General features: G+C 44.8%; 1 protein-coding gene across 1 annotated transcript; it reads left to right on the top strand.

Moving 5' to 3' along the window:
* Nucleotides 1–327: 327 nt before the first annotated feature.
* On the top strand, nt 328–12,269 carry LOC115188695 (immunoglobulin-like domain-containing receptor 1). The gene is made up of 7 exons (XM_029747420.1): nt 328–585; nt 5,384–5,554; nt 6,042–6,191; nt 6,555–6,674; nt 9,265–9,411; nt 9,695–9,817; nt 9,935–12,269. The coding sequence occupies exons 1-7, from the start codon at nt 519–521 to the stop codon at nt 10,795–10,797; spliced, it is 1,641 nt and encodes a 546-aa protein (XP_029603280.1). The 5' UTR covers nt 328–518; the 3' UTR covers nt 10,798–12,269.
* Nucleotides 12,270–12,335: the final 66 nt, after the last annotated feature.

Consider the following 12,335-nt stretch of genomic DNA (forward strand, 5'->3'; position numbering starts at 1 on the left):
CTACACCTGTTGTAGGCTAGTGTCTTTGCCTTTTAAATTATATTCATCTAACATTAAAAATGAACCTTTCGTATTCCAAACGAAGTAAAAACATTTCACTCTAGGCTAATTATTCCATAACAATGTCATGTGAAAAAAAGACCCTAAATCACATAAAAAAAGCAGAATATTAATAGATGTAATAAAGTAATTATTTAAATATCGAATTAATGAACATATTACAGATTTACCGTCGCTTTCATTGTGTATTGTCATAGTGGCATTTTAGTTGAAACCGTCCCATTCTGCGGTAGGAAGCACCTGTCCACGTCACATACACTACCTGTTTCTGGGTGGGGTCTGTCTGTCTCCGCTACCAGCAACCCAAACTCCTCAAAGGTGTCGGACAAGGAAGGAGCCGTCTTCAACACAACACACAACACACACAGAACAATGGGGAGTCTGTTTAGGAGGATAATGTAGGTCTTTCCTTTTTTTATATAGATAATTCATTGGACGATATAATATTTATTAGTTTAATGGATCAATCATCAACGATGAGGAGGTTGATACTGGCCGCGTTCGTCCTCTCTTCCCTACCGACAGGTGAGTTTTTGTTGATGAAAATTAGCAATTCATATTTGAATCGTTAAACGTTGTCAATTCGTCCTGTTTTTGCATTAGAGCTTCGTTTAATTTAGTCGCCTCAAAAGTTTATGCTATTGTAATGTATCCATCCACAACCCATAAAGTTACAATGACTTTAGGCACGAGCCGGGGTATCGGTCACATGATGGACAGATACCGATGAGATCTCACGATGACTCGCACTGTAGTCCTATCAAATTACACTTACTGATCCTTATCTAGAGTTAGACATACTCATAATGAAATACTGTAGATTGAAAATGGAATTCACCTTTTTTAGAGCCAAACTCCTGTTGGTTTGGCTCCAGCTGGGGGACTCGAGAGAGGTGGAATGGGTGTTAGTTATCCTGACATTTCACCTCAATAATTGTAATTATGGAGGGTATTCAAGGACAAGGACATAGACTGACAGTTACAGAGTAACCTGACTAGCCTAAATGGCAACCTGGTCTCAGAGCATTTCGTATTATTCTGTACGTAAATCCGGGTCACTCCATTTAGTGTGATATGTCATGTTTGGTATGGTTACATAAGACTAACTGTTACTTAAGGCAAAAACGAAAGTTGTGTGGGTGTATAATGCAAACGTCTAGCTCTAGCAACCCAAAGGTTACGAGTTCATCACGGACAACTTCAGCATTTTAGCTAATTAGGAACTTTAACTACTTGCTACTTTGCATCTACTTAGCATGTTAGCTAACCCTTCCCCTAACAATTTTAGCTAACCCTTCCCCTAACCTTAATCCTTTAACCTAACTCCTAACCTCAACCTTAACCCCTAGCCTAGCTAACGTTAGCAAGCTGTCTAACGTTAACCACCTAGCTACAATTTGTAACATATTATACTTTTAGAAAATTCCTAACATGTAATACGAATTGTAAGTTTTAACATATCATAGGAAATGTGTGATGGACATCCACAAATTAATACATACCATATGAAACTTAACATATCATACTAAATGGAGTGTCTCGGATTTACATACAGAATAATACGAAATGCTCTGAGACCAGGTTGTAAATGGTGGTCTATTGCCTATATCCCTCAACTCTGGACCTCAAAGCCAGTTCCATTGAGTTTTTTTCAGGGCTCTCCAAAACTGTCCCTGGGGAGAAAGCGTCCCGTAGGTTTTCACTCTAACCTTAATCTAGCACACCTGATTCTAATAATTAGCTGGTTGATAAACTGAACCAGGTTAGTTACACTTGGACTTAGAGCGAAACCCTACAGGAGGGTAGCTCTCCAGGAACAGGGTTGGAGAACCCTGTCGTACGGTAAGAGTTGAATACACCTGGCCTATACTGTAGAGGGATTTTTACAATCAAAATGGAAGTTGAGTCTATTTGAATAGCATCAAACTGTTTCCTGTGGCAGGCTGTCTCTTTCTTTCAGTCACTAGTTTTTCTGGTTGAACCACTTTCAGCGGGGCTCTGTCACACACACGTACACATACTCTATCCCATTATTTTATTCTCTCTATCTCAAATTCAATATGCTTTAACCCAATGAGTCCCACCGGAACGCCAGCGCATTTTGGTACCAATGATTCATCTGTGATTTAACGGGGGCTGAGCTAGAGCGGTGTTTGTGAGACTAGGGCAGTCCGAATGGTTTGAGCTACAAACTATTAAAGCCATCTCTGAAAAGCTGAGACTCTCAGGAACACACACGTGACATGTTTAGGTCTATGACCTCATGAGCTACAGAAGAGTCGTTAGAAGGTAAGGTTCTTCTACATAGATCATAGGAAATCCCAGGACATAGTGTCTATAATACTGTAAGGGGTTCTTCTACATAGAAGATCATAGTAAATCCCAGGACATAGTCTCTATAATACTGTAAGGGTTTCTTCTACATAGACCATAGTAAATCCCAGGACATAGTGTCTATAATACTGTAAGGGGTTCTTCTACATAGACCATAGTAAATCCCAGGACATGGTGTCTATAATACTGTAAGGGTTTCTTCTACATAGATTATAGTAAATCCCAGGACATAGTGTCTATAATACTGTAAGGGTTTCTTCTACATAGATCATAGGAAATCCCAGGACATAGTGTCTATAATACTGTAAGGGGTTCTTCTACATAGATCATAGTAAATCCCAGGACATAGTGTCTATAATACTGTAATAAACTCACATAGTTGCTGTCACAAACTCCACACAGTTGTCACTGACTAGTTGGATATTCATTTCCCCAGTGAGCAAAGTATTTCTGTACTTACAGCATTCATATAAATTCATTCTGATCAGGTTTGTGCTTTGGCGGACCTTGTGTTTTGTATTGACATTTGTCAATAAAACTCATGAATACAACTGTTTATGTCAAATAGTTTTGTGTTCTACTTGTAGCCCTGGTTGTCCTAAAAATAAACTGTTTAAACACTTCATTGTGAGGATAAATATAAGGGCTGGACGTGCAGATCAATGAAAGTCAGATCAATGAGAAGCTGATTTTTGCTGGGGCCTCGGGACTGATAGGGTTAACGCACAACTGAGCAAGAGGACAAGTACATTAGAGTGTCTAGTTTGTGTCTAGTTTGAGAAACAGATGCCTCACAAGGCAGCTTCTTTAAATATTACCCTGCAAAACACTAGTCACTAGTACTTTCTTCTGAAACTCTTCAGTCTATTCTTGTTCTGAGAAATGAAGGCTATTCCATGCGAGAAATTGCCAAGCAACTGAAGATCTCGTACAACGCTGTGTACTACTCCCTTCATAGAACAGCGCAAACTGGCTCTAACCAGAACAGAAAGAGGAGTGGGAGGCCCCAGTGCACAACTGAGCAAGAGGACAAGTACATTAGAGTGTCTAGTTTAAGTAACAGACGCCTCAAGTCCTCAACTGGCAGCTTCATTAAATAGTACCCGCAAAACACCAGTCTCAACGTCAACAGTGAAGAGGCGACTCCGGGATGCTGGCCTTCTAGGCAGAGTTCCTCTGTCCAGTGTCTGTGTTATTTTGCCCATCTTAATCTTTTATTTTTATTGGCTAGTCTGAGATACGACTTTTTCTTTGCAACTCTGCCTAGAAGGCCAGCATCCCGGAGTCGCCTCTTCACTGTTGACGTTGAGACTGGTGTTTTGCGGGTACTATTTAATGAAGCTGCCAGTTGAGGACTTGAGGCGTCTGTTACTTAAACTAGACACTCTAATGTACTTGTCCTCTTGCTCAGTTGTGCACTGGGGCCTCCCACTCCTCTTTCTGTTCTGGTTAGAGCCAGTTTGCGCTGTTCTGTGAAGGGAGTAGTACACAGCGTTGTACGAGATCTTCAGTTGCTTGGCAATTTCTCGCATGGAATAGCCTTCATTTCTCAGAACAAGAATAGACTGAAGAGTTTCAGAAGAAAGTACTTGGTTTCTGGCCATTTTGAGCATGTAATCGAACCCACGAATGCTGATGCTCCAGATACTCAACTAGTCTAAATAAGGCCAGTTTTATTGCTTCTTTAATCATAACAACAGTTTCCAGCTGTGAAGTGCACCAGTCCCTCCTGCAGCAAAGCACCCCCACAACATGATGCTGCCACCCCCGTGTTTCACGGTTGGGATGGTGTTCTTCGGCTTGCGAGCATCCCCCTTTTTCCTCCAAACATAACGATGGTAATTATGGCCAAACAGTTCTATTTTTGTTTCATCAGACCAGAGGACATTTCTCCAAAAAGTATGATCTTTGTCCCCATGTGCAGTTGCAAACCGTAGTCTGGCTTTTTTATGGCGGTTTTGGAGCAGTGGCTTCTTCTTTGCTGAGCGGCCTTTCAGGTTATATTGATATAGGACTCATTTTACTGTGGATATAGATACTTTTGTACCTGTTTCCTCCAGCATCTTCACAAGGTCATTTGCTGCTGTTCTGGGATTGATTTGCACTTTTCTCACCAAAGTACGTTCATCTCTAGGAGACAGAACGCGTCTCCTTCCTGAGCGGTATGACGGCTGCGTGGTCCCATGGTGTTTATACTTGCGTACTATTGTTTGTACAGATGAACGTGGTGCCTTCAGGCGTTTGGAAATTGCTCCCAATGATGAACCAGACGTGTGGAGGTCTACAATTTTTTTCTGAGGCCTTGGCTGATTTATTTAGATTTTCCCATGATGTCAAGCAAAGAGGCACTGAGTTTGAAGGTAGGCCTTGAAATACATCCACAGGTACCCCTCCAATTGACTCAAATGATGTCAATTAGCCTATCAGAAGCTCCTACAGCCATTACATAATTTTCTGGAATGTTCCAAGCTGTTTAAAGGCACAGTCAACTTAGTGTATGTAAACTTCTGACCCACTGGAATTGTGATACAGTGAATAATAAGTGAAATAATCTGTCTGTAAACAATTGTTGGGAAAATGACTTATGTCATGCACAAAGTAGATGTCCTGACCGACTTGCCAAAACTATAGTTTGTTAACAAGAAATTTGTGGAGTGGTTGAAAAGCGAGTTTTAGTGACTCCAACCTAAGTGTTTGTAAACTTCCGACTTCAACTGTAGATATTCCATGAAGAATCTGCCGTTTCCAGCTACATTAGTCATTTACAACATCAACAATGTCTACACTGATTTAATTTAATGTTATTTTAATGGACAAAAATGTGTTTCTTCAAAAACAAGAACATTTCTAAGTGACCCCAAACTTGTGAACGGTAGTGTACATTCCCCCTTTCACATATACACACACACACACACACACACACACACACACACACACACACACACACACACACACACACACACTGACATGATGTATTCTCTCCCATCAGAGGTGCAGAGTGTCCAGGTGAATGTTCCTCAGACAGAGAGGAGTACAGCTCTGTTTGCCTCCGTCATCCTGAAGTGTGACTACACCACCTCCGCTAACCAGCAGGATGTCCAGGTCACCTGGCGATACAAGTCCTTCTGCAAGGACCCCATCCTGGAGTATTACTCCCAAGGTTAGTCATGGACCCTGTACTAGTCCCCAGGTTAGTTATGGATCCTGTACTAGTCCCCAGGTTAGTTATGGACCCTGTACTAGTCCCCAGGTTAGTTATGGACCTTGTACTAGTCCCCAGGTTAGTTATGGACCCTGTCCTGGAGTATTACTCCCCAGGTTAGTTATGGACCCTGTCCTGGAGTATTACTCCCCAGGTTAGTTATGGGGGAAGTGAAGGGAACTGGGCTGATGCTGGGTTTGGGAGTTGGGCTACATGTTAACTAGTTGGGCTACAGTTTGATGGTGTATATAGGCAAATTCTAAGGTTGTTAGTGGTTGGGTAGATGAGTTTGCTGTAGTGTTTTCTTCAGGTTTGTAGTGAGGCCCAAACTTCCTGTCTCACTCTAGAACCTGAAATATTAAATAAATTACTGGTGATGTACAGTAACACTCAGTCAGTCACACTCAGACACACACTTCTGTATGAAACATATCTCCCTCTATAGCGTACCAGAATGCTCTGCAGCTGGGTCAGGACCCGGCCAATGACTGCCCAGACCGCCAGCGCACGGTGAGGATCATCGTCCAGAAGAGAGGCACCAACGAGGCCATACTGGGCACAGAGTACCGGGAACGCAAGATCTCCGTCCAGAACAGTGAGTCTAGACAGCCTTGGGTTGCAAAGTTCCAGTAACTTTCCCTAAATCCCCCAGTTTGATAGAAATCCTGGTTGGAGAATTCCAAATTCCCTGCTTAAATCCCTCCTGATACCGGATATCAGCCAACCTGGGGATTTCTGGAAAACCTGGGAATTTTAGGAACGTTACTGGAATTTTGTAACTTTAATCCAGACACAATATCACACCTGCATTAACTAATGAAAATCGTGGTGGAAAACAACAACAATGTGAAATGACTGGAGGTTCCCAGAAGAATGGATTGAGAAACAACGTATGAATGTGTGCTCTTTGTTGCTACTCTGACATGTTATGACGTTGTTGGACTGTCTTCCCCCACAGAGGCTGACCTGGTGATCAATGAGATCATGTGGTGGGACAACGGAGTTTACTACTGTTCTGTGGAAGCCACAGGAGACACCAGCGGCGGCTTGGATGGCGTGATCAGCCTCATGGTCTACAGTAAGTTGACCACAATCACAGCTATGACCACAACCTGGTCGTGTTCATAAAGCGTCTCTGAGTAAGAGTGCTGATCTAGGATCAGGTCCTTCCTGTCCATGTCATCTGATTCGTTAAGAGGTCCTTCCTGTCCATGTCATCTGATTCGTTAAGAGGTCCTTCCTGTCCATGTCATCTGATTCGTTAAGAGGTCCTTCCTGTCCATGTCATCTGATTCGTTAAGAGGTCCTTCCTGTCCATGTCATCTGATTCGTTAAGAGGTCCTTCCTGTCCATGTCATCTGATTCGTGAAGAGGTCCTTCCTGTCCATTTTTATTTTATTTTTAATTCACCTTTATTTAACCAGGTAGGACAGGTGAGAACAAGTTCTCATTTACTACTGCGACCTGGCCAAGATAAAGCAAAGCAGTGCGACAAAAACAACAACACAGAGTTACACATGGAATAAACAAATGTACAGTCAATAACACAATAGAAAAGTCTATTGCACCTACTTGCACCCATGACCAGTGTGTGCAAATGTAGTAAGATTAGGGAGGTAAGGCAATAAATAGGCCATAGAGGTGAAATAATTACAATTTAGCATTAACACTGGAGTGATAGATGTGCAGATGATGATGTGCAAGTAGAGATACTGGGGGGCAATAGAGCTATATATATATATATATATATGGGGAGGAGGTAGTTGGGTGTGCTATTTACAGATGGGCTGTGTACAGGTACAGTGATCGGTAAGCTGCTCTGACAGCTGATGTTTAAAGTTAGTGAGGGAGATATAAGACTCCAGCTTCAGTGATTTTTGCAATTCGTTCCAGTCATTGGCAGCAGAGAATTGGAAGGAAAGGAGGCCAAAGAAGGTGTTGGCTTTGGGGATGACCAGTGAAATATACCTGCTGGAGTGCGTGCTATGGGTGGGTGTTGCTATGGTGGCCATTGAGCTGAGATAAGGTGGGGCTTTACCTAGCAAAGACTTATAGATGACCTGGAGCCAGTGGGTTTGTCGATGAATATGTAGCGAGGGCCAGCCAACGAGAACATACAGGTCGCAGTGGTGGGTAGTATATGGGGCTTTGGTGACAAATCGGATGGCACTGTGATAGACTGCATCCAATTTGCTGAGTAGAGTTGGAGGCTATTTTGTAAATGACATCGCCGAAGTCAAGGATCGGTAGGATAGTCAGTTTTACGAGGGTATGTTTGGCGGCATGAGTGAAGGAGGCTTTGTTTAACGAAATAGGAAGCCGATTCTAGATTTAATTTTGGATTGGAGATGCTTAATGTGAGTCTGGAAGGAGAGTTTACAGTCTAACCAGACACCTAGGTATTTGTAGTTGTCCACATTTTCTAAGTCAGAACCGTCCAGAGTAGTGATGCTAGTCGGGCAGGTGTGAGCAGCGATCGGTTGAAGAGCATGCATTTAGTTTTACTTGCATTTAAAAGCAGTTGGAGGCCACGGAAGGAGTGTTGTATGGCATTGAAGCTCGTTTGGAGGTTTGTTAACACAGTGTCCAAAGAAGGGGTAGATGTATACCGAATGGTGTCGTCTTCGTAGAGGTGGATCAGAGAATCACCAGCAGCAAGAGCGACATCATTGATGTATACAGAGAAAAGAGTCGGCCCTAGAATTGAACCCTGAGGCACCCCCATAAAGACTGCCAGAGGTCCGGACAACAGGCCCTCAGATTTGACACACTGAACTCTATCTGATAAGTAGTTGGTGAACCAGGAGAGGCAGTCATTTGAGAAACCAAGGCTATTGAGTCTGCCGATAAGAATGTGGTGATTGACAGAATCGAAAGCCTTGGCCAGGTCGATGAAGACGGCTGCACAGTACTGTCTTTTGTCGATGGCGGTTATGATATCGTTTAGGATCTTGAGCGTGGCTGAGGTGCAACCATGACCAGCTCTGAAACCAGATTGCATAGTGGAGAAGGTACGGTGGGATTCGAAATAGTCGGTGATCTGTTTTGTTAACTTGGCTTTCGAAGATTTGAGAAAGGCATGGCAGGATGGATATAGGTCTGTAACAGTTTGGGTCTAGAGTGTCTCCCCCTTTGAAGAGGGGGATGACCGCGGCAGCTTTCCAATCTTTGGGGATCTCAGACAATACGAAAGAGAGGTTGAACAGGCTAGTAATAGGGGTTGCAACAATTTTGGCGGATAATTTTAGAAAAAGAGAGTCCAGATTGTCTAGCCCGGCTGATTTGTAGGCGTCCAGATTTTGCAGATCTTTCAGAACATCAGCTGTCTGGATTTGGGTGAAGGAGAAGTGGGGGGGGGGGCTTGGGAAAGTTTCTGCGGGGGATACAGAGCTGTTGGCCGGGGTAGGGGTAGCCAGGTGGAAAGCATGGCCAGACGTAGAAACATGCTGATTGAAATGATTATCATAGATTTATGTTTCCATGTCATCTCATTCATTAAGAGAAGCCACAGCTTATATCAGCACTAGTCCTACTGTGAAACACTGTAAATACGGACCCTGGTGGGAATGGACTCTAAGTGAAGTGACATGGGTATAAGTGTATGTCTGTGTCCCGACCTAGTAAGTATCATCTGGTGTAATGATTTCCTGTGTTGTGGCTGTCTCCAGACTGGCTGACGGTGCTGTTCATGGTGATTGGAGCTCTGCTCCTCATCCTGCTCTTCTGTATCTGCTGCTGCCAGTGTTGTCCTCAGAGGTGCTGCTGCTACGTCCGCTGTCCCTGCTGCCCACAGACCTGCTGCTGTCCTGAGAAAGGTAGGGAAGGGCCTCTCTGTCTGTCCCTGCTGCCCACAGACCTGCTGCTGTCCTGAGAAAGGTAGGGAAGGGCCTCTCTGTCTGTCCCTGCTGCCCACAGACCTGCTGCTGTCCTGAGAAAGGTAGGGAAGGGCCTCTGTCTGTCCCTGCTGCCCACAGACCTGCTGCTGTCCTGAGAAAGGTAGGGAAGGGCCCCTCTCTCTTCTTTCTTTCTCTCACTCACTCTCTTTCTCCCACACTTAGGCTCCCTCTCACCTCTTCCTCTGTGTCTCTCTCTCTCCAGCGGTGATGCAGCACAGGATGATGAAGGATGCCCAGAGGGCCATGGGTCCATGGATGGGAGGTCAGCCTATGTACAGCCCCATGAGCCACAGCTCCTCACAGATGAACCCTCTGCTGTATGCAGGTTAGTACCACACACACACACACACACACACACAGCAGAGCTATGCTTCTGATCTTCTAAATGTGTCTTTAACAAATCCATATTTGTCACTTATCATGGTTTTCTCTATCCCATCAGGCTCCCAATCAGGGAAGAGCATCGCCATGGCCCCCATGCCCCTCCCCCCTCCCCCGTCCGGCTACAACATGCCCCCCAGTGTCCATGCTGTCAGCGTCTATGGCAACCAACATCCCGGCAACAAGCAGATGCTGGACTACCTGGAGAGCCAGGTGAGGGGCATGGATGGGACCAGCCCCATGATGCAGCCCCAGCCCCACCACCAGCAGCTCCAGATGATACCCCCTCCCCCTCAGTACATGATGCAGCCCCAGCACGTCCCCTTCTCAGCGGGTCCTCCCAGCATGCTCTCTGGCCTGGACGACGGGGCCGTGGAGTACCGCGGGGTCATCCAGATGCCTCCCATCATAGAGCAGCCTGGACGAGGGGGTCGGAGAGGGGGCCAGCCGCCGCTTGCTCCTAAAACACGTCCACCCAGCTCCAGAGAAAGCAGCCGCAGTGAGAGTCGCTTCACCAATCACCGTGACGACCGCAGCGAAGCCGGCGGGCGCCATTACCCGTCGCCGCCAAGGAGCCATGGCATGCCAAGGAGCTACAGCGAAGACTTTCTGGACGGGGAGAGCCGGGGGGCGCGAGGTCGAACGGGTTCACGTGACGACCTCAGCGACAGGGTCCCTCGATCCCGCTCCAGAGACGACCTGTTCGAGGAGCAGCGTCGCGTCCCGCCTCCCAGCAACTACTCCCGCTCCCGCAGAGGGTCGTTCAGTTCAGATGAGGATGAAAACAGCAGGAGAGGAGAGGGCAGAGGTCACAGGAGAGGAGGAGGAATGTATTCAGACACCCCGTCCAGCTATTCTGAATACGAGCCGGGACAGAAACCACCAAGGAGGAATGAGCGTTACTCTGTTAAAACTCTGCTTTAGTTAGTACACTGAATACACACACACACACACACACACAACCCCTTCAAAAGCATTTACCATCTGACAATGGCATTTGATCCATGCCTTCAATTACACATAATCATATTATCACGCAGATATGAAAGAATCACTCACAAAGACACATGGGTGCACACTACTTGGTCTCGTCACTGCTTCCATTCAGGGAGCCTTTAAATAATGTGTCCCACTACAGGGCAAGAGTTCTGGCAGGGGCACTGTGGTCATCTGATCTGGGCTCTCACTGGCTACCTCTCCTCTCCTTCTGCTGAATGCCATTACAACAGCCCCCTCTGCTGGTTGAACGGATAAGTGCAGATAAGTGCCCAATCTTAACAATCTGTTGTGTAAACAAAAGCTGTGTGTGCAGTACAGTAGTCAGCCAGTCAGTCAGTCAGCCAGTCAGTCAGCCCTCAACAGTAGATGAGCAGTTGAAAGGCTCAGCATTGGGAAATCAGAGACTGTAGAAAGAGCTGATTGGGCAATTTTGCAGAGCTAAGCAATTGTCTCAGGTCACACTGTCAATGTCCTCCTCCACCCTCTTTCTATCTCCTCATATTGTGCTATTCTAATGGAGAAGGAAAGAGGGATGAATGACAACATATGAAAGAGCTGAAGTTGGGCAATTTTGCAGAGCTAAGCAATTGTCTTTGGTCATCAGCCATGTTGTCCTCCTCCTCCTTCACCTTCACTCTTTGTTTTCCTCCATCGGCCCTACATCTCTCCATCTTGTATTATCCTAACGGGAAAGAAAGGACTAAACGAGAGAAATGAATGACAACATATGAAAGACTTAGAAAGCACGAATGATAGCTGGCGGCATGCAATTCGACATGTCGATCTGATTTTCCAGATTCATACTCTAGAACGTTTACAATTTCTTGAACGTTTTTGAAGTTACTACACATATCTTAAGTTGATGTTTTGAAGGGTATTTTGGTTTTATATTTTACATTTTATTTGTATCATTGCCATAACATTGTTAACAGATGAGAATAATACATAATATGCCTTATTTAATTGTTTGTCAAAAGTAAACCAGAAAACAAAATGTTTCCTGTTTGTTTTTAGCCATAGCCTATGTAGGCTTGTATTCCATGATCACTCAGGTCCCTTTTCTACATGTTGTACATGTAAATAGTTTGAATTGTGCGCTCTGCCTGGACATGTTGACTTGTGAATATTCAGTTATGTAGGTATCGATATGGCTCACGATATTTCACGTGAGGAAAATGAGCAAAGACGATGTGCTGTTACGTGAAGTCAGTTTGCTTAGGGACTTATCCTATTAGAGAAAGCAAAACCACCACCATCTCCTCAGGGGGAACTAGGCTTCGATGTGAAGATCACAGCTGTATGATTTGATGTCTCTGGATAGAGAATGGTGGTGGTGTAAGTTACTCCCTCTTAGGGACAATGAAGGAAATGTTTTCAATAAAGTTATTTTATAGATACCTTGTGTACAGGTGTCTTCTTCACCCAACTGGTTCCCATTTCAACCATGCTGGAGGCAAATGACA

The sequence above is a fragment of the Salmo trutta genome, unplaced genomic scaffold (assembly GCF_901001165.1).
Source record: "Salmo trutta unplaced genomic scaffold, fSalTru1.1, whole genome shotgun sequence".
Classification (NCBI taxonomy): Eukaryota; Metazoa; Chordata; class Actinopteri; order Salmoniformes; family Salmonidae; genus Salmo; species Salmo trutta.